This window comes from Zophobas morio, unplaced genomic scaffold, assembly GCF_036711695.1.
Source record: "Zophobas morio isolate AGI-343-1 ecotype UQ-CSIRO unplaced genomic scaffold, CSIRO_AGI_Zmor_V1 ptg000222l, whole genome shotgun sequence".
Taxonomy (NCBI): Eukaryota; Metazoa; Arthropoda; class Insecta; order Coleoptera; family Tenebrionidae; genus Zophobas; species Zophobas morio.
Genome location: NW_026972326.1, coordinates 267,486 through 288,255, shown reverse-complemented (window position 1 = coordinate 288,255; position 20,770 = coordinate 267,486). Strand labels below are relative to the sequence as shown.

The 20,770-nt window shown below is 35.1% G+C and overlaps 5 protein-coding genes across 6 annotated transcripts; 3 read left to right on the top strand and 2 right to left on the bottom strand.

The window, feature by feature from the left end:
• Positions 1–401: 401 nt before the first annotated feature.
• Positions 402–1,288, top strand: LOC135146322 (uncharacterized). Of its 2 annotated transcripts, none has more exons than XM_064078488.1 (5): positions 402–545; positions 600–710; positions 789–906; positions 963–1,073; positions 1,210–1,288. In XM_064078488.1, exons 1-4 carry the CDS (start codon positions 513–515, stop codon positions 1,046–1,048), a joined length of 348 nt encoding a protein of 115 aa, XP_063934558.1. In that variant the 5' UTR covers positions 402–512; the 3' UTR covers positions 1,049–1,073; positions 1,210–1,288. The 2 variants fall into 2 exon arrangements, with proteins under 2 accessions (XP_063934558.1, XP_063934559.1); XM_064078489.1 differs by lacking the exon at positions 1,210–1,288 and adding an exon at positions 1,133–1,188.
• Positions 1,289–1,343: 55 nt separating this feature from the next.
• Positions 1,344–2,807, bottom strand: LOC135146321 (DNA polymerase epsilon subunit 3-like). Its single transcript, XM_064078487.1, has 5 exons — positions 2,763–2,807; positions 2,522–2,649; positions 2,364–2,449; positions 1,638–1,756; positions 1,344–1,582 (listed from the first exon to the last, which is right to left on the bottom strand). Exons 2-5 carry the CDS (start codon positions 2,576–2,578, stop codon positions 1,344–1,346), a joined length of 501 nt encoding a protein of 166 aa, XP_063934557.1. The 5' UTR covers positions 2,579–2,649; positions 2,763–2,807.
• A 2,650-nt stretch (positions 2,808–5,457) lies between these two features.
• LOC135146307 (CLK4-associating serine/arginine rich protein-like) lies at positions 5,458–7,684 on the top strand. Its single transcript, XM_064078466.1, has 13 exons — positions 5,458–5,513; positions 5,659–5,676; positions 5,894–5,951; positions 6,006–6,084; positions 6,138–6,340; positions 6,406–6,494; positions 6,561–6,602; positions 6,657–6,782; positions 6,842–6,862; positions 6,924–7,018; positions 7,074–7,182; positions 7,248–7,355; positions 7,400–7,684. Exons 1-13 carry the CDS (start codon positions 5,458–5,460, stop codon positions 7,554–7,556), a joined length of 1,161 nt encoding a protein of 386 aa, XP_063934536.1. The 3' UTR covers positions 7,557–7,684.
• A 19-nt stretch (positions 7,685–7,703) lies between these two features.
• LOC135146306 (alanine--tRNA ligase, cytoplasmic-like) lies at positions 7,704–11,807 on the bottom strand. Its single transcript, XM_064078464.1, has 22 exons — positions 11,655–11,807; positions 11,379–11,567; positions 11,161–11,319; positions 11,001–11,106; positions 10,863–10,932; positions 10,715–10,807; positions 10,543–10,665; positions 10,424–10,490; positions 10,220–10,351; positions 10,023–10,170; positions 9,883–9,963; positions 9,763–9,825; positions 9,580–9,702; positions 9,398–9,523; positions 9,269–9,339; positions 9,126–9,212; positions 8,982–9,075; positions 8,620–8,923; positions 8,428–8,564; positions 8,146–8,370; positions 7,965–8,089; positions 7,704–7,911 (listed from the first exon to the last, which is right to left on the bottom strand). The coding sequence occupies exons 1-22, from the start codon at positions 11,805–11,807 to the stop codon at positions 7,711–7,713; spliced, it is 2,877 nt and encodes a 958-aa protein (XP_063934534.1). The 3' UTR covers positions 7,704–7,710.
• A 6,145-nt stretch (positions 11,808–17,952) lies between these two features.
• LOC135146305 (ribose-5-phosphate isomerase-like) lies at positions 17,953–19,896 on the top strand. Its single transcript, XM_064078463.1, has 6 exons — positions 17,953–18,033; positions 18,149–18,212; positions 18,274–18,551; positions 18,608–18,727; positions 18,783–18,941; positions 19,717–19,896. The coding sequence occupies exons 1-6, from the start codon at positions 17,971–17,973 to the stop codon at positions 19,894–19,896; spliced, it is 864 nt and encodes a 287-aa protein (XP_063934533.1). The 5' UTR covers positions 17,953–17,970.
• Positions 19,897–20,770: the final 874 nt, after the last annotated feature.

Sequence of the window (20,770 nt, the reverse complement as noted above, 5' to 3'; positions counted from 1 at the left end):
CAACTTTTTACTAAGCAACTGTATAATCAAGTGAGGAGGGGGCCTATTCTTGAAATTTTTTCTAGGCAAGCGTAAACTTAACTAATTTAACCTGAGGTATCGGGGTAAGAAAGATTAGGAAAAGGGGGCGTAGAAAGCAAATGAAACCTTTTAAGTTAAACTTTTACTTATTATGAATCAGATATTTTTTTTAAAAAACTGAAGGAATAAATATTAAATTATTATTAGAATACATATATCAAATCTTTTATTAGTTTCATTATTAATTCGTTAAAACAGCAATACAATCCGCAATTAGTAATAATAAGCATTATAATTATCTCTCGATGTTAGAGAAATTAGCCCTTTGTCCTCCCATCTTTTTCGTAGTTCTTAAAATACCACTTAGAGCTCGTGTGTTGTATTTTTTAAAGTAGTTTTGGTTACCGCGTTAAGTTTATTTTAAGAACTCTATTACGAAAATTTAGGATATACACTTAAGTACTTGTAGACAACTTTGGAAACTAGATATAATGAGCGCAAAGCCAAATACAAGTGCGAATGCAGTAAGAAGTTAGTATTACTATTGTGGCATATTTAAAACTAGTTTTATCTGCAAGAGTTCTTCCACTACGACTCTTGAGCGCATTCAAGGGGACAAATGTGCAGAAAGTTACGTGATAGTTTTAAGAGATAAAGAAAAAGATGATGCACAGCGTAAAGTTCATTGGGTACTACATTTTAGTAATTGCAATTATAATTTAGTTTCTGGAGCTGAAGTCAAGACTATTATTACATTTCATATATAGGCAGAAGACACCGTTGATAACGAAAACTTAAATAAAAAGAAATCCAAATCTTGCTGCATCTTCAGTAAGCAAAAGTCCTTTGACCAAAGCGGTAGCGATTCTGGCAGCGACAGCGAAGGTAACTTTAAAAGCAATTTTTTACTTAAAATAACAACTATTCTTTTTGTCACCTAGATGAAGTTAAGGAAGTAGAAGAATTTCTTTATAATGCTTATGATGGAAAGCCTAAAACCATCCACAGCCACAACTTTAAATTATAAGCGAAAGTTAATGCGGTCTCCAGCAGTTATAATTTACTTTTTTGCAACTTTCTTTGAACTCTCTGTCTAAATTTAACTAAAAAGCAAAATTTTCTTTGCGTTGGAAGAAACTAATAAAATACTTTTTATTACTATTTACCTCCCCACTTGTTTCTGCGTAGGAAAGTGACGTTGTATACCCTTATCTTTAATTCTTTTTATTGAATTTTTCTTATTATGAAAGTGAATTAAGTACATCACACATCAACTCAAACGACAAAGTAGTGAGAGTTCAGAATTTTTTTAAAAAAAATTTTCAAAAAGAATTGTTTTGTAGGTTTTCAATTGTTTCAACTTTTTCGGCCCTCTCAAACTCCACTGTGCGGTCGTCACTATCTATATTCTGACTTCTTTGCTCCTTTTCTTCATCGGTGTTATTTTCATAGTCTTCCTCCTCATCTTCCTCGCCTTCAATTTCTTCACTATCCCCTTCTCTACTTAAAATAGATGCGTCAACTTTGACCTTCTTTTTGCTTGTTTGAGATTCCCGATACACTTAAATTTTTATAAATTATACTTTACTTAAAAAAATAATAACTCATATTTATACGTTTCAAGCTTTCCTCAAGGACTTCGTTAAAATCATCAAATTCCATTCTTTTCAAAGCTTGAAGCACGTCCTCAGCAGAAACCGTTTTTCTTTTTCTTTCAAAGGCAATCTCTGCGGCTCTAAATGGTAATATGGAAGATCAAAAAGAAGAGCTATCTTTTAGAAGAATAGAGATTTAAAGAGAGTTGACGAAAAAAACGCGCGTCAATGAGAAAGTTACGCTGCTTTACGGCAAAAAGAACAATATATCTCAGAGTATTCTCTAAATTTTATTAAACATATCTGCTTATGTGTAATTTTATAAATGTTTGCTTCTTTTTACCATAAAATATGATTTACTTATTACCTTCTTGTTTAGCCACTAAGTATAAAAACGAAGTATTATTTGAATCTAGTACGAAAACGATGTAAAGTTTAGAATAAGTTGAGAGAGATGTCTTAACTAGAGACCAGAGGTTTATTTTAAAGCTTTGGTAGACTGAAGTTTTTGCAAAACAGCTATCGTTCAGTAGAGTCTAAGTTTGTTCAAGGTATTTAACTAAAACAGTGAGCAATAAATAGCTCAAAGTAAAAGGTCACTGATTTGTTAATCTTATGTTATTTTTTTCTCTGAATAAATTCAACAATATGGGATTGATGTACAGTTATATGAAAATAATCTTCTCAAGTTATCTTATAACGTCTACCACTATTGTAAATACAATAACAACAATGGTTGAGATGTACATGGAGGTAGCATAGAGTATGTAGTGGGTGGACGCCTTTAAAAGCGCAGCCTTTGCTTCTTTGGCGATATTTATATGCGATGGGACCTATACCGTTAAATATATTTTATAATAACGTAAAAAAACATTAAAACAGCTTATTGTAAAAAAACTTTATACAGCTTGCTTAGCAATCCTGTTTATTGCCGCAGCAGGTAGATCCTTATCCTCAAACATGTTTTAAAATTTCAAAAAAATTCAACCAAATAGACGAGGCTTAATTTTAAAAATATATATTTGGATACCTGCTATTAAGTTTTATATAAGGTTTAAAAACATTAATTTATTACTTGAGCATAAGGCTGATTTTAGAAGTAAATACATTCAACAAATAACTTTTAATAAGGAACTATTAAAGAACCTCTCCCAAGAAAGCTAATGATGTTGCATTAAACCCGTATTTGTTTATTTCCCCTTTCCTCCTCTCACCCCCCCTTATGTACAGAAAAAGTGACGTCCACTTTTAGAGGGCAGGGAGTGGTTTGTTAGGTTTCAAATTTAAGTGTGAAGCCTGTTATGTAACAAGGGTCTATAAAAACTTCGTCAACAAAATGGTTAGTGAGTCAACGAAGTAGTTTTCGTATAAAATAAACAGGTTCAACTTGTATACTATTTAAGCTATGAGAAAAGCCGTATAACCATAAAATTTTCTAAGGGTAAGGAAAGTAAACGACTATTGGGTTTTACTATATAAGAAGCTCCAGGGTTAAAATAGTAGGATCAGCAAATTCTGACTTCATATTACTCTGACCATGGCAGCAATTTTTTCAGACCCAAGGGTTAAACATTTTTTCCTTGGAACTATAAAGATGTCAGTCATTAATTTTAAGTTGCTGTCCTTTTAAATATTTTTTAAAATTATAAATATTAATAATGAAAGAAAAAGTTTTATATTATTATAACTAAAGTTTATATGAATTTCTAAAATTTTTTATAAATAATAAAAATATTTACAGTTTGTTGTTTATACCATTTATTATTATGCGTTTAATTTGACGGATTAAATACGCGACCTTCAAAGAGCCAACAGGAGGGTTGCGTCGAAGAACATCGAATTTACGACCTTGAGTTTACGCACCATTGCTCTTAAGCGCTGAGCTTAGACGGCATCTTTTTATTCTGGTGTAATTGCCTTTGGTTTTGCCTGTAAGTGATATAATGCTAGTGTATTTTCTTGATAACGCAACCAAGTAACGGCCATACGCTTAAAAATTAGCTAACATCTCTTGGTGTGCAGTAGTTAAAAAACACTTTTTCCTTTATTACATCTTCCACCCCTATTAAAATTTTTGGAAATGCCATGTGACGTAGTACGAAATTTATGTGGAAGACGAAGAGCCTTTAGTGACGCACAATATTTATACTAATAAGCTTTCAAGTCACATTTTATTACACATACCTACTTCCTCTAGCAAGCAAGTAACTTTAAACGGGTATACAAACGCCGAAGAAGGGCAATAAATTACTAACGTTCTTTAAATAAACAAGAAGCCAGAGACCTGACGGTTTAACCAACCACATGCTAGAAAATATATTTGAGATGGCCTTAAACATCACTTTCTTAATAACACCCTTTCGTTTTTTGCTATTTGTGTATATATGTATAATATATAAAAGTAGTCACCGTTGATTTCCTTCCATCTTAGATGGGCCATGATATATTATAGGTTCTATTTGTTATTTATAACTCTCACATGCGGTCTCATGCACTATTTAATTTGGTTTTGTTACGATGTTAAAGCAGCTGATAGGTTAGCAAATAATTTGATGGCGTTCCCCAGAAGTTTTAGTACAGACCTATACTGATGAATTCTTCTGCGGAAAGCATTTATTTAGATTGGAGTGGACAACAATGCGTTAGTAGTAACAATTTGCTAAGGGAAATGCCATGGAGATATATGTAAGTTAACCTATGTTAGAATTTCTTTTAAAAAGAAATGTTATGTAATATTGGGTAATATGGATCACTATTTTTAAAGCCTCTTTAACCATCGAACTTTTAACTATTAAATTATCTTACCAGTAAATTTTTATTAAAAACCTGTCGATTTCATTAAGGAACGGTATGTTAGCGATTTAAATTTAAAAACACATCAGAAAACATATTCATATGTCAAAATTCTTTGCCCTATTGGAATAAACTAATTGCAGTTTTTTGTTAATATAAATTTATTAGTAATTATGGCTTTGATTAATTTATCTACCAATCAAAAAGAACAAAAGCCAGTTAATTCAGATCAAGGACATTAGTAAATTGTACTCATTAATGAATTCACAGTTTAAAAAAATATTAATCAACTGTTTAATATACAAATTGGTATAGTAGAATAGTTAATAAAAACTTTTTTATTATAACCTATTTTAGCGCTTTCTTCGTCTCATGGTTGTTGTTTCTAAGCACTCGATATCTCATATCATATCGTTACTCCACAGAGCCTAAGCTAAGGTAAAAATCTGGCCTAATTATATCTACCTCCAATAATAGACCTTAGTTGTTAACTAAAAAAATCAGTGTTTCAAAAAAAAAGTAAAGAAAACCTGAGATACTTGCTTAAAGTATTAATATGCACGTGAGAGCCACCTTAAAGAGCCCATAGGGGGGTTTTCTTCAAACTAATTTGGTTTTTGTGTTCTAATATATCTGTCCCGGCTTTTTACATTTGAGAATTATAAACTTTATAATATTTACCAATGTGGCATGCTGCTAGAGCCCAAGAGAAAAAGCTTAGAGGTATGGTTGTTGATCATAAAAAAAGAGCGGAAAGAAAGAGAGCCTGGTTTTCTGCTCGTACTATGGATGCTTTTCAAATGATTCGCTGTCATGGTTCTAAAGTTAATTTAGAAATAAATCCTTTGCAACGTGAAATTGTTGAAAGTGGAAAAAATTTGTAAGTAAAAAAGGGTTTTTTCTACCAAAAAAGGATGAAAAATTTATTTTAATCTTTTTTAAATACTACTTTGAAGAGTGCCTTGGACAGGCAATAATGACATCTTTGTTGATCGCTTTGACGGAAGAGTTCATCTAGATTTTTTTAAAGAAAATAATGTTTCTAAGTATGTTGATGATCCTACTGGGGATAAGCAATACAATTTTGATAGATATCGCGACCTCGTAGCTGCTAAATATTATAATTGTAACTTTTTCATTTGTTGTTTTAAAAGTTTATTGGTTGTTAGTAACTCCTTTCTCTTACTTGATTCAGTGACTCCTCGCGCTCATTTGGAGAAGATTGAATTTGAACTTGACAACCCCACAGATTCTCTAAAATTAATAAGTTATGAGTTAAAAACTAAAAAGAAAAAGTCGGTTTTTAACAACTCACTTTTGTTTTCAGTACCCTTTATCGGTGTCCACTCTTTTTACGAGTTTATATATTATGGGTTATATTGCAAGAAGGAGGAGTTAGCTAGCTCAGTTGTTGCTTTTTAAATTATATAACTATTACCCGGATTTTTATTCATAATACTTATTAAAAGTTATAAAATATATAGTTACGAAAGCAAATCAAAAGTAAACACTTCTTCTCTAACTAGCAAAGTTGAGAATAAAGTAGGTCACTTATATATTTTACTACATCTTTTCATATTGTTGTTATAATTTAAGAGTAATATTGAAAAAGAATGTGAGATCTCAGCAAAAGAAGAGTCAATTGAGTCCCTTCGTGAGCGAGATTATCTCATATGTAACTACTATTTGTGAGAACAATAAGTTTATTTTGATTTAACGGCAATGTAGCCTTATTAGATGAGCTGGAAGACTTTAGTTTGGGGAATGTCGTTGCTTGGAATCGTCACGATCGAGCACAAATTAATAAGATCGGAGAACTTTTTGGTATAGAGGACTTTATCCGGCACGTTGAAGGCGAGTTAAGAGAAAAAGAGGAAGCAAAATTAAAAAACAACGCCGCCTCGCAATTTCAGTTTTACGATAGCAGTGATGTTTGTCATATAACAACGCAACACAATTATTACCTTTTTGAATATTTTATTTTACTCTTGCCCAGCTAAGAAGTCGGTTGCCCCGGAAAGAAAGAAGAAGGTTAAAGCGGAAAAAGAGTCCCACCCCGAGAAGGCGCGCCTGTTCACCTCTTAGGTTACCGCGCTTTTTGTTCTGTGCCTTCGCCGGTCGTTTTAGTCCTTTCTCCCCCAATCTTTATAGTTATGCGAAGCGAGCTTCACCCTCCTACAACCCTTACAAGAGGTAAATGCAAGGCTTACAATCTACTGTAGATCTCTCACTTGACTTTTGGTTTAGCGACGGCATAAGTGACACTACCACTGATTCAGAAGAGAACAGCACTGCCAAACAGGCTCGTGTGGAGTTTATAACCGAGATGACTGGAACTGCTCAGCCTGTAGAAAGCAGCCAGCCGTACTACCAGTATATCATTTTACCTATGTAGATATTCAGTAAAATAATTAAGTTTATATATTTCAAAGAGAAGTAGAGCCATACTTTAGGTAAATATTGATTTATCTCTGAAATTTGTTAGCCATTGTATTTTTCCATTACGCCTTTAAGAGTTACAGAAAAAAAAAGAGAAGTTGACTCTAGCCGGTCTTTAAGCATCCGGGAAAGGATGGCCCTAAAGCGCCAGCTGGCATTAGTCAAGCAATGTATTACTTGTCGATGCCTCGTGTCTTCCGTGTCACCCTTATTCATGGTGCTCAGTGAGGCAGGACCAAGCAAAACAGCAGGAAAAGATAGACCGCAAGGAGGATGAGATGAAACTAAGAAGAGACGGGCTTCGTGAGTTGGGCAGAAAAATTCAAGAACGGCGGTAAGTTTTTTCAGAAACAAGTCGAGGCCTCCTTTATCGGCGTGCTTTCTTGTGTTATTTGCTAGACGAAAGGAACAACGACGCTTAAGATCCGACTCGTTCTCGAGTTCGATGTCAAGGTCAAGGTCGAGATCACGCTCAAGATCGAAGGAAAGGCGCCAGTCGAGGGCAAGGTAGTCTTTTAGTCTTTATATTAACTAAACTCTTATTGAACTAGCAGAACACTTTATCGTTCACTTTCGAGGTCGTCACGATCACGATCACGATCACGATCACGATCACGGTCGCAGTCACGATTCAGGGGTAGAAAAAAGTCTAGACGGTCAAAGTCCAGGTCGCCGCACGCTTATTCGACCTATCAACGGAAATCCTGAAGTCAATACACATTTCGAAGCGTTATTGAAATTTGCATTATACAGCGATGCCGATGGGGTCGACCTTAACAAAGTTATGACTATTTTACAAAGCAATAAAGAATAGAAAGGGGTGCCTCCGTCTTTAACTCGACTAGTTATTTATTCAAGTAGATCAAACATAGGCTTTAGGAAAGTGGTGGGCTACCCTCAGAGCCTCATCATAATGCAGCACTGAAGGGCCGTGACCTCTAGCTATTGTGTCTGTCCCATTGCTTCTGCCCTCTATGCACGCGACCACCGCCTCTGCCCACAACTTTGCAGTGAACAAGTCTGGTTTGACTTTAAGAGGAGGGACGTAGGAGAGCAGAGTGACCTTTCGGCATATACAGTAGTGAAAATAGCGTTTATTAAAAAACCAAAGAAAACCTTTTCGGAGTCGCGGGATATTATCAAGAACGGGGCATCCGGGGTTCGTTTTTTGATTTCTTTTCCAGCTTCGTCAAGTGCCTTTTCATTTCTCCCGACATCCACTGGGCAAACGTAGAAGGGTTCTTTAAAAACCAAAAAACTTATTCTCTACGAGTTGATAAACTCGCCGAGCTTGTACCTTTGCCACTAAGCAGCGCCTTCACGGTAGACACAGCGAGATTGACTTGGGCTTTTTTTCTTTTGATATCCCACGCATCGAAGAAACCTTTGTATCTTTTTATCTCTTCTTTGGCTTCTAGAACCGTAAGAAGCGGAAAGGAAACTTCGCTAAGTTTTGAACTAAGAGCATTGAGATGGGTTCCGAGGGTCTCAACAGCGTACGTACTTAATGCGCTAATCATGGCTAAACAGTAATCATAAAGCAATGTCTCCTGTTAGGAAAACACCGAGGAAACTAAACACTGTAGTTCCTGGCCGTGCTCCATTGCTTCGCTCGCTCCAGAGTTGGTAGCACATGTAATTCTTCTAATACCGCTCATTAAGGGAGCATCTGCTAACACCACAAAGCTTTCAAGATCATTAGTATTGATGACGTGCCTTATGCAGAGGATATAATGATTATAGATATTATTTTTAAATAAAATCAACGAACGTTCCGCCGCAAAGTTCGACTGACGTGGAAAGCCAAAGATCACTTCTTACGTTTTCCAATATTTTGTTTCCTGGTATCCCGACGGAGACCACAGTGACCACTTCCGGGAAGTTTCCGCCAGTGCACCGGACGCCTTTTATTTCCTGGGCAGTGTGCCTTGGGACGGGTGTTCTATAGACTGGCTCCGACTTTTTGATAACAGCATTTACGGTTTCTTCAAGAGCAGCGACTTGCTGACGGGTGAGGCCGCCTTTGGCAGAATAGGAATAGTCAAACCGCAAATGGCTGGGCAGAACCAGTGAGCCTCACGTGAATAGGAAGGAGTAGAGAAACAATAAAAAAATTGAGTTGAGGTAAGAAACCTTTCTGGTCCACCTCCTTTGCAACACACTTTCTCAAAGCAAAGTTGAGCAAGTGAGTGGCCGTGTGGTTGCACATGATTTGCACGCGGTTTTGCTTGAAGAATAACGAAAGCTGGTTTTTCAGGACAGAACAAGCAAGCTTACTTCATTAACGTTAAGTAAGACGGTATTGCCGACTGCAAAGCGGCCAAACTCCACCGTGCCTACATGTGAAACGTACCCGCTATCATTCTTAAAGACAAGAGTGAGAATTGGAATAAAACGTTTAGCGGTTACGACGTTCTCACCACAACCCTCTCGACTTTGAAGATGGCCTCGTCGCCCAAAGATATTAAACCTGTGTCGTATATCTGGCCTCCTGAAGGGAAAACGCATAGAGTTAAAAGAAAGAACCGCATTAAAAAATTTAGAACTACCCCTCTCCGCGTAAAAGTTAGTGTCGCTAAGTATAATCATAACGTTTGTCGAGCCCTCCACGGCTTCTTTCACAAACTGATTATCCAAGCGTATGGCCTTTATTACTGAGTTGACAGCAGGAAATACTAAGGAAACCGATCAGTATGCAAGCATAAAAGGAGTTTCATTAACAGCCCTCTACCATATGCGCCAAAAGAGTTTTTGTAAAAGGAGTACTTATGCTCGTCATTAGTTGCAGAGATACCCAAATTTTTTAAATGACTAATAGCAAACTGGTCGAGACGTGTACCGGAAGCACCCGTTTCTGAAAGTGCTCAACAGTAAATACGGGCGGCACCAGCAATACGGTGTTTATAAACGCTACCGAGCTTCCTGCTAGCCTTCCTAAAATCATGGGCAACCTGCTCCAAGCCAGCCTCGTCCACCGCTAACGGACCAAAAAGAGGGTCTTTATAAGAACCAATAGACAAAAATTGTCTATTACTTAAGTTTCTTTCCTCACACATGATTCGCACAAGGTCTAGCGGGTAGCCGTAGGAGGAGTACAGCTCCCACACAATTTCACCTGGCCCGTATAAACCATTCAGGGCCGCCTCACTTGTGTCCGAGCAAATACAAACAAACCAGGTAGTGTGCTTCCAGTAAGTCGAGATACCGTCCTTTCAAATCGCTTCTTCCCTTTAGTTATAGTCTTTTGAAAAATAAGTTCTTCTTCGTTTAACACAGAGATAATGAAATCTTGAGAATCATGAAGTTCTAGATAATGATTCCCCTAGGAACATTTTGTTATAAGGCATACGTAGAAGGGAAAAGAAAAGTACCATCACTTTGGCTACTACGGAAACAAGTGATGACAATAAAAATGGTTGAGGCTCACTCCTATGAGCGGAGATCTTGTCGTTAATGTAACGAAGGGCTCTTCTTATGATACGCCTGACAACATAACCACGTCCCTACGCACGAAGAAGAGTCTTCAATAAGCTCAAAAAAAGGAGCCGGATACTATGCTGTGCAGCAAATATTACTGCATTCCCCGGAAGAGCACCATCAGCTATTGCAACGGACACCGTCCGAACGTGATCAGCCACAACGCTTTGTGGATCATGCAGATATTTCTTTAGAGCAGTATTAACAAAACTTTTACCGGTAAGCAGTGTCAATGTTATCGACGTCTTCCCGACCAACTTTTCCGGAATACGCTCGACAGCCGGTTCTACTGTGGATGGCCTCGAAGAGGGGCAGGAAAAGATCAGTGTCATAATTCGAACTGCCAACATAATTAACAAAAGTAATATTAAGTAAAAGTAAAGAAAGACCGCTTCTTTTGGAGTATCGAAAGTAATCGCTCTAAGCCCATCCCGGTGTCTATATGGCTTTTAGGCAGCCTCTTAAGCTGACCTGAAAGCATCCTATTAACTAAAAAGTTCCAAATTGTTAATCTACACTACAACTGGTTATATATACCTATCATACTGTATAAACACAAGATTCCAAACTTCTATAACGTCTGGGTCGTCTTGATTGACTAAATCAGCTAATATTTTTTATTTAATTCTTTATAGCAAGAAAAAAGTGTAACGATAAAAAAGATAAACGTTTAACCTGCACAACGACCACCAACACGGTCAAAATGTAACTCTACACATGGCCCACAAGGGCCCGTTTTTCCCATCTCCCAAAAGTTGTCTTTTATCCCAAAGGGGATCACCTAATAAGATCCTTTACAAAAGGACAAATATTATACATATAAATAGTGTTATACTCGATGGTCTGGTAAAAATTTTAAAAGGATGTCTCGAGCTTCAAAATCGGGTTGCAAATCAGAATCCGCATAACCACCAAAATAGGTTGCGTATAGTTGTTCAAAAGGAAGCTTGTAAACATCAACTAACAATTCAAAAGCCCAAGAAATACATTCTTCCTTTAATAAATCAAAAAAAAGTTATATACAATGAAAAATACAAAATAGTAAACTTTCACTTTAAAATAGTCTCCAAAAGACCAGTTTCCCAGCATTTCAAAAAATGTATGATGGTAAGTATCTTTTCCAACATCGTCTAAATCATTATGCTTGCCCCCTGCTCTGATGCATTTCTGTGAATTCACAGCACGTCTTAGTTTAGCGAAGTGAGTGTCTTGCCCAACATTCCCTAAAAATATTGATTTAAACTGCAGATTTTGCCGTCATTAATAGCCAACGACATTATAAAATGGAGGGGGGAAAATAATAAAAGAAGTAGTTAGTCAGTGAAGTACTTGATTCATTCCCGCGTTAACAAATTGGAGAGTTGGATCTCCATGAGGGATTACTTTAGAAGATTTGACAAATTCATGAGCGTACTTAATGGAAAAAAAGTCAATGAAAGTTCGTCGAACGTTTTCCGAAGTCCAACCTATTTCAGGGGACATTACTTAATGTTTTTTAGTGAAAAAAAAAAAACTGTTGATAGTAAACTGCTCCGCGTGGATGGGAGGCCATTACTCTCCCAGCGTGGTGAAATTCTTGTGGACCCTTTGACGGACAAAATCTGGGGTTTAAAATGGATTTGTTTTACGAATACTGGTAACTAAATCTAACACTTTTTTGTTTTGTTGGTTGCTGCCTAATCCGTTAGGACATGGTTCTCAAACTTACCAGAGATTGTTTAAGAGACCGAGCCTGTCATTTAGGGTCAATTTCCATAGAGTTACTCTTGCAACTTGAACCTAGGCGACAAGCGCTAAGCATTGTAACCATTGCCTATAAGGGGTTAAGAACGTAATTGGTATGGTTAAATGAGAGCCCAGAGATATTATTTTGGTTTAATTTAGTTAAATATTGTCAGGGCTAGTCGAGGCCTATTTTATTTCAATTTTTTTTTTTGGCATCAACTTTCGGTTCTGTGCCTTCCTCCACCTTTTTCTAGTCATAGGTAGAATGGTACCATCTAAACCTCTCCACTTCTAACTGTTTAACTATTTGTGTTTCAAGGTCTGTCAATCATTCAGTTCATCTCTTAGAACAATTTAATTTAACAGTATTTTTAGTACCTAATAAATTAATAACAGCTTCTTAGCTAACTCGTTGGTTATTGATTTTTACTTAATTGAGAGATGAAAGAAATAACTTACTTACCAACTTTTGTGACATTATTGCAGTTTTAAACTAGAAGCTTGATCTGGCGCACGGTTGAGAACAAATGATCGTGATACTGGCAAAAACAACTCTCCCACTCCATAATGACATTGCCAACAGCATTTTTCCTCAAGTATTCATTATTCATGCAGCATACGTCTAACATTACCCTTTCCTAGGGTAAGACTCTTTATGGCTTACTATTAGTATCGTCTTAGCACCTGTTAAGGCTAGTGCACCCAATGCGTTAACGGTTGTGAAGTGTGCAGCTTTGAGGGCGCAATTACTATTACGTAATTCCTAAGCGCATACTATTTAAAAACACTTATTAAGGTTATGATTAATTTTGCAAGCAGTTTAAGTAACTTAAAAATCGGCAACGGTGATTGCTGATAAAGTGTGTTAGTATACCATATTCACTCTCTAACAAGTTTTTCATCCCTAATCAAGGGGTTATTTACTGCAATTATGTTAGTTTGAGCAGTATTATTGTAAATAGAATCTTCCACTGCTTTGATGCTACTATCATTATCATTACAGTTTCATTAAGAAATTCTTCTTAAACGAAAGAGTCGGCCCGCCCTCTCTGCTATTTTTTTAATAGTTAATATATGTATTGTAATCTCCTAATAATAATCATTACAATTTTGAGATGAATTAAATTAACCAGCATATATCAATAGCCTTTCTTTTAATAAACTTACGAAAATTTTAATTTGCTAGTACATTAAACTATTTTTTAAGTCTTAAACTTACAAACTAAGCAAAAATACTATTATAAGAAAAATTTCTACTTCTAAATATAATCTCTTTCACTCTTACTTGGAACATGCATATAATTTTTACATTAATAAATGCTTGGCTTTAACTTTCCATACCAAGAACCTATGGTAAACACAACGCAATCTAAAAAAAATTGAGAAAAATAATTTTTTGTAAAAATTATAAAAAGCCAACAGGCTGATTAATAAAAATTTTTCTTTTCTTTGCGCCTCTTGTTTTTGCCCTGTATCTCTTCAAGCTAGCTTGGGTCCTTACCTCATTGGTTAATAACGAAATTATACGTGTTAGCGGACTTTAACAAATCACATGCGAATACCACGCGGTCATATTGCCTTGCATTGTTCTCTGTCCTACATTTTTTAATACCAATATTTTACTCTTCCCTTCTCTTTGAAACGCTTAAATGATCGTTCCTCCTATTTTTTTCGTCAGGGCGTAAGCATTATTATCAGCCCTTTTACTACTATAGGGAAATGTACTTTTATAACTAATACTATCTTTTGAACAAGTAATATTTTTCGTAAAGTATTTAGCTGTAGTACCGCCCATTGGTGATATTTCTTTTTGCGCTCTATCCTGTGCTTTTATCTTTACATCCGAAATCATAGAAATAAACTTTACAACTAAGTGCCAAATAATTTTGGAAGTTTGCTGGCTATTGTCAAATAACTAATAGGAAGTGCAGTTATCCTTTTATAGGTTGCTACTACTTACAAGATGGCATTATGCTTTATCTCATTTACCATTTAAGTGATAGGTAATTTTGTCTTATTTTTCATGTTCCTAGATAGCAAAGGCGTTTCTCTTAAGTACTAGTATTTAAGTAAAGTGATTTATCCAAGAGAACCTTACGACTATTTCGCAACTAACACACAAAGCACATAAGATTTGTATATTTCTTTCGTAAAGATTCAGTAACTGCAATATATACTTTTTTCCCGTAATGAACTTGATTGAGAGGGGGATGCACTTTTATCGAGTCCTGTTAGAACCGACTGCCTTTATGTGAAAAAACCTAATTAAGATCTACCGTTTAGGTTGATTTTCACTTAGTTGCAAGACTTTAAAATATAGCTTTCCACCTCGAATGACGTAGCAAAAAAGAAAGAGAGAACTAATTTAGAGATAAGTAAAGTACAAACACGAAGAAACATGGGCTATATTACGTGAAGCAACTAGCGGACCATGCAGTTATAGCACAGGAATTAAATAAACGTGCTACTATCACATGATGTACTTCGGAGTTAGTTAAGTTAATTTAGTTAATTTAATGTCTGCCGGCGCTAAGATTTTCACTAGCCTTAGCTGACAAGACAAGTAGCAACTGATGCGCAAAGGGGGATTATTTAACATAGAGTTTTTTATTATAAAGTAATGAGAATAAAACGCATATCTACTTTATGTTTGTGTTTAAAAAACAGAGATTGCGATTTATACAAGTATATAATTTGGGAAACTCATGCCCCAAAGAAAAAAAAAAAGAGTGAACGTGTATCCTTATAACGGATTAAACGCACCCAACTGTGAGGGGTCCCCTTTCGGAATCGCGGTAACTTCGCCAAAAGTAGTGGTGCGCGGTCGGAAATTGCCTATTTGTTTGGCAACATTTTCCGCCGTCTCCTCGATTTTCTTCATAACAGTATTTTTTATAAAATTAATATAATTTACCATTTTTAATATTTTTAGTTCTACTACTATTTTAACAAAAGTTTTGTATGTAAGGTTTAACTATTTCTCTAGCAGTAAGATAAGCCCTTTTCTACCTTGCGAGCGTTAGCAAATTTTCATGGCACTCTAACCGTAATTTCTTGCAGAGTACTAGTTTAATAAATTTCCCCCTTTAGCTTATGAAAACTCTATTTAACTAAGAATTTAAGTGAATTCCTTGTGATGAATTAGGACACATTTAATTTAAATAATGCTAAATTTTTTTATTGCACAGCTACACAAGTATTAACCGATGTCACATACAGGCTTAGATTTTTCTCTACAAAAAAGAATTGTTGCTTTCATTCGATGAATTCCCGAAGTTATCATCTCCGCACTTTTTTCCCAGTTAGAGTGGACGGCTTATTAGATTTATTGAGGAATCAAATTAGGGTTCTGCTAGGTATCTGTTAATGTTATAGAGCCATAAATATTCAAGATGAAGCAGAGCACTAATGCAGTAGCCACGCTGATTAAGCAATGAGTGTGTGAATGACGGAGTGAGTAAAAATAATATAGGCCCAAGAGATAAAAAGACGCTTCATTGGGATCTTCGATCAAAATTTACTTTAGCTAACCTATAATATAATTACCTCTTAATACGATCGCGTGCCGCGGTAGGCCACGGTTATGTAGCATTAAAAAAAAAAAATTTAAAAAGCCTATCTCTTTTTTCTTATATTCAAATTAAATTTATAATTTTAATTTACATAAACAGTTTAAAAAGTCATTTAAGTATAATAAATTTCGCATAGCAAATGCAAACAGTAAATTTTAAATAAGCCAGAGTTTTATTGATTGTAAATTCTTTCTATAATGATGCCACTGTAACCTGTCGCATTTCGTCTATATTAATTATACAGTTGAGCGACATTTGACGGAACCGGAAAATTTTGCTCGAAAGCCATCTAAAAATATTTTCTGGGCGCGCAAAAACTCACGTTATGTAAGGCTACTTTTCCTAGCATATGGGAGCTTAACGATAGAAAAAAAATTAAGAAAAAAACCCGTTGGAAAAAGTTAAAGCAACTATCAAAAGAATGCTTCTCCTGCTATGAAAATGTTCATGTGCCCCTACCAATCATTTTTATTATACCCTATTATGTTAAATGCGACCAATGGATGATATTTTATAATTTGCGTTTTTAGAGCTTATCCAGCTATTTAAAGCTCCGAACTTAGGAGCTGATTCTGTTACTTTCATCGTATAAAGCGCCTACCGTATATTTTCTCTTTAAGTTACTTTTGCTTCTACCTCCTATCTCTAAGTTCTGTTGCTATTCTACGGTTCTTTCTTAAGTTCTATTTCGGCCGGTGCACAGCTTTATATAGTTGTGCATTACTCTTGCTCTTAAATCTTAGCTCTGTTAACTATTTTTGCTCTAAGTTAATTAGTTTACTTTTTTTTTTTGTAAGTTCACCTTGGGAGCTTATTATCTTTAGAGAACCCTACGATCTCCAAAATCGTAACCTGCCAGTGGACGTTTTTTACAATAGTATCTATAAAGAGCTTAAGCATTTGTACACCTGTAGTACTATTCCATATAAGGAAATTCTAGATATCTGCTAGTTAGGCGCGCCTACCTTTTATAATGCGAAATTTAAAAAAAATTAACTTGGCACTAACCCTTCCGTTAGCGTTACGCGCCTAGGTTACTCTAAGTACACCTATGAAGATTATAAACGCCAAAATTAAAATGTATAAAACATGAGAAAAACTTAATAAAATTGCATAATCCAGTACTTATAAAATAGATATTAACCAAAAGGTTTTTGAAAATATGCTATAGAAAACAAAATGGGGACGACAGTTGATAAGGCAAGATACTACGAAGCGCAAAGAAATTAATAAGTGTAATGTCTGCGGACTACCTGTTTACGTACATATGTAAGAATAAATTTAAAGATTGCTGAGGAGCAATAATTACAAAATAAGGAAGTATTACAAAAAGCTAATAGAAGGAAGATTAACCATGTAAACTTAACAGAACTTATTTATTAGGTTACGCGCACTTAAAATTTTAACAGCCCACTAACTACCTGTCGCGTTCATGAAGAATTTTTAATTTAAAATTTTTTTATAACTTGAATGACACTACGTTAACATTTGGATTTCTGTGTGAACTCATTGTTAATATTTAATTTTTTTTCCTTATGCTAATTTTAGATGCGGAATTTCGCTCCTTATAATTGGCATTTATCTGTTAAAAAGTGTTTTTATAATGTAACTCTGTAAAAGCTGCACTCCACTTTCCGTTGTTTTAAAGGGCATTATATGTCTGCTACAAAAGTTAACGAATCTGCAATTTATTAATGGCCCAAAAACAGAAAACAAATAGTCAAAACCCAAAAAAATTACCAAATTTGAAATTTATAGCTGCAAGTAAGGTTACAATATTAAAAAAAACGGGGAAACTGATAAGAGGAGTTATAAAAGCTTATTCGTTTAGGAAAAATTCGTAGGCCCTTCGGGCCTATAATGGAGTTGTTTAGGCAATTTTCTGGTTTTAATGTCATTAATCGCAGTTTTTTAGGCTACTTTTTGTAGTAAGTAAACCTTTTGACGTTAAAAAATATTAACCTCGGTAAACGTAGTAAATATATAAAAAGGTAAAGTATTACTTAAATAAATGCGGCTTGAAAAGAAGTATATTAAATAAATAGGTAGTAATTTATTTTTAAAAAATACTCAATTATGCACTTATTTCAATTTTTATAAGCTAATGACAATGACTTTAAATACGAAATAGATAATTTTTTTCGGAAATACTTAGTGCACCAAACTTTGCTTAAATTTCATACTCCGCATAGTACGCTGGTAAGATGGCATTTAATAATCTGGCAAATAAATTTTTCTACTGGGGTCACAAGCGAGGACAGTAAAACTTTACCCACATAAAACTTAGTTGACAAGAGCGTAGACTAATTTTTGTGCTCAAATAAATTAAGTTGATTTTTCTTCACTCAATGACTTTTCTGGAGAATGCAAAAAATGCCGCTGCTGCTGCTGCCGTAAAGGATTGTGTTACGGTTGTTTAAATAGCTTTTAAATATTAGTAATGTTAAATGGTTATTAATTTCTTTTATAGCCCTCTAGGTGTCTTATATAAAGTTTACATCTATTTTTAAACTTTATTATTTACAGAAAAATGTTAGAATTATAGGCATTGGAAGTGGTTCTACTGTTGTTTATGTAGTGAAAAATTTAGGTATTTGACTTAATTTGCAATGCCACTAGAATTTTTAACCAAAGCTATTATTGTAACTCAGCTATCAAAGTGAAAGAGGAGAATCTAGACCTAGTTTTCATCCCTTCTTCTTTTCAGTCCCAACAAGTACTCCTTGAAAGTGGGTTGAAATTAAGTACTTTAACCGAGACACCAATCCTTGACATTGTTTTTGACGGCGCTGACGAAATTGATTGCCACCTTGATTGCATTAAAGGAGGAGGAGGCTGCCTCACCCTTGAAAAAATTAATGCCTCTTGTTCAAAAAAACTGGTAATAATAGCCGACCATAGTAAGCTCTCATCTGTTCTCGGAGAAAAAGTAAGCTTATTATTTTAACGCTTTGATTTTTTTTGTAATAATTGTAAACTACTTAGTGGAAAAAGGGAATTCCACTCGAGATTATCCCAGTGGCTTACATCCCGATTTTAGCCAAGCTCAAAGAACTCGGAGGAAAGCCAGAACTTAGAATGGCCGTTGCCAAAGCGGGCCCCGTGGCAATGCATTTTGTTTCGTTGTCATAGTATAGTTATAATACCTTTTTTTCAAAAGGTTACTGATAATGGCAATTTTATTGTTGATGTAGACTTCGGGTTGATACATAATCCACAAGCGTTAAATCAAAAGTTAATTAACATACCCGGAGTGGTGGAAACTGGACTATTTTTGGGTATGGCTAAAAAGGCTTATATAGGATTGATAGACGGGACTGTTGAAATTATTAAATGCAACAGTTAAATCTAGAAGCTCTCTTTATGTAGTTTAAGTTTTATCAGTTAATTTTTTGGTTTTGTGGCCTTTTCAGCTTGACTTAAGTGGATTTTATGTTACTTTCATTGAGAAAAAAACTTTTAAAGTCATTAAGTTATATACATGCTTAATTGTGATATTGTGGGTCTTCGAGTGAACGTTTACTACTTTGTAAAAGAAGAAACCATCAAAATTTATTTTTTTGGTATGCCATGCTTTTCCCAAAAGTAAAGGAAAATGCAAGCAACGCTATAATAATATTACTTTTTTCAAAAGAATTTTCATGTAACATAATTTTTATAATTGGTACTTGTGATTCTGGGTTAATATTACGCTGCAGAGTATAGTCAAAATAACATCGTTCATACCTTTACTAATAGGCCGATTTCAACCTCTGCTACACAAGCCTTTATCTTTATCAATACTATTCACACTCTTACCCTTTTTTATGATTACCATCAAATCTATTAATAATATGTATTTATATGTGATTGTTCTGGACTATACCTACTTTTTTTTTTTGTAAACATGTATTGTGGTATTTTAAGAATATTGAAATAAGATAAGTAGGATTTGTAGTATAGCAAAATATTTTTCAACTAAATATTTATCTGAGAGATAAACACCCGTTTTTATTATGACATTCGCTTATTATACCTGGAAGAGGGATTGACGGATATAAAAGGGGCCAGTTATGAGTATAAAAAAAGGTTTCCTATCACTTTTCCCCCTGAAGGGGCCTATAAGGCCTGTGGCTCCAAAGCAAGAAGTCATAGAGGATTGTGTAGAGGGATTAAAAAAAAAAGTTCTCGGCTTACCTATAGAGGGGTCTACGAAGGCAAGTCAAGAGCAGCGGAACCCACCGTTGAGCATTTTAAGGGCGTCCTTTGAGGGCTTCAAAGCCCTTCTCCGCTAAGGTCTGGTGAACGACCGAACGTGTACCTAGAGGTTGTCCGAGTTTGAGGCTTTAGAGGAGGCTTCTCGGGCGTGATATGCAGCTGTCTTGGGCTCCACTTATCTTAATTTTTTTGAAAACTGTGCAACCAATATCTCAAAGAGCTTAATAAGAAGCTGCTACTGGTGCCACCCCTATTTACAACGGTATGTTGCGCCCTCAAAGGCTCAATCCTCACTAGTATAAAACTCCCAAAAAATTACCATGTACAAAAAGTATTTTTTTTATTTTTTCTAAAGTTAACTTTTTTAAACAAATCGACATAATAGGCAACCTATATATAGATAATTGTTCAATTTTGTGGTTGGCGTTGTAAACCCGGTCTGAGTTAACATATGGGGTCCCCTAAACTCGATAAGCGTTCTTCACTAATATATATATTGTTAATTTACACCTAAGTTATAAGGCACAGACAAATTTGCTTTAGTCACAAATAATGAATAACGATATAGTTAGCTTTATAACCTACTTTTTTCAGCTTGGACTAGGACGGAGCGGACGTAAAGTTTGAATGAAGTTTATTAAATTTGCTAGTACTTTAGTAGTTAGAGAGAACTTATTAAAAAGGTTGCAAAAATTCAATCGCCTGAGCATCAACCCTGGTACTTGTTATCTTACAGGACTATGCATAGGTTCTTCACCTTTTCTAAATAGAAAACTCATCATCCGAGGTTTATCAAAATTTCCAACTCAGAGCCCAGCGTTTCCGATAAGTCGCGTTTGAAGCAGTTCGCCATTCGAGCACAGCACTGTTTCCTGTTAAAAAATTAGAATCGACATGCCTGCCTTGCTTAAAGTGCTTGCTGTTACGATCTATATATCGTAATGTTTTATG

Coding starts and splice junctions, on each gene's coding strand:
- LOC135146322 (XM_064078488.1), top strand. CDS start 513: ATGAGCGCAAAGCCAAATACAAGTGCGAATGCA. Junction 546..599: donor CAAATACAAGTGCGAATGCA/GTAAGAAGTTAG, acceptor TTTATCTGCAAG/AGTTCTTCCACTACGACTCT. Junction 711..788: donor CACAGCGTAAAGTTCATTGG/GTACTACATTTT, acceptor TTTCATATATAG/GCAGAAGACACCGTTGATAA.
- LOC135146321 (XM_064078487.1), bottom strand. CDS start 2,578: ATGTTTGAGGATAAGGATCTACCTGCTGCGGCAATAAACAGGATTGCT. Junction 2,450..2,521: donor ACAGGATTGCTAAGCAAGCT/GTATAAAGTTTT, acceptor TTAACGGTATAG/GTCCCATCGCATATAAATAT. Junction 1,757..2,363: donor ATACTCTATGCTACCTCCAT/GTACATCTCAAC, acceptor ATTACCATTTAG/AGCCGCAGAGATTGCCTTTG.
- LOC135146307 (XM_064078466.1), top strand. CDS start 5,458: ATGTTGATGATCCTACTGGGGATAAGCAATACAATTTTGATAGATATC. Junction 5,952..6,005: donor CTAGCAAAGTTGAGAATAAA/GTAGGTCACTTA, acceptor TTATAATTTAAG/AGTAATATTGAAAAAGAATG. Junction 6,495..6,560: donor CGCGCCTGTTCACCTCTTAG/GTTACCGCGCTT, acceptor CAATCTTTATAG/TTATGCGAAGCGAGCTTCAC.
- LOC135146306 (XM_064078464.1), bottom strand. CDS start 11,807: ATGTCCCCTGAAATAGGTTGGACTTCGGAAAACGTTCGACGAACTTTC. Junction 11,320..11,378: donor CTTTTGGAGACTATTTTAAA/GTGAAAGTTTAC, acceptor GATTTATTAAAG/GAAGAATGTATTTCTTGGGC. Junction 9,076..9,125: donor TCTTACTTAACGTTAATGAA/GTAAGCTTGCTT, acceptor TTATTCTTCAAG/CAAAACCGCGTGCAAATCAT.
- LOC135146305 (XM_064078463.1), top strand. CDS start 17,971: ATGACTTTTCTGGAGAATGCAAAAAATGCCGCTGCTGCTGCTGCCGTA. Junction 18,552..18,607: donor CATCTGTTCTCGGAGAAAAA/GTAAGCTTATTA, acceptor TAAACTACTTAG/TGGAAAAAGGGAATTCCACT. Junction 18,728..18,782: donor TTGCCAAAGCGGGCCCCGTG/GCAATGCATTTT, acceptor TTTTTTCAAAAG/GTTACTGATAATGGCAATTT.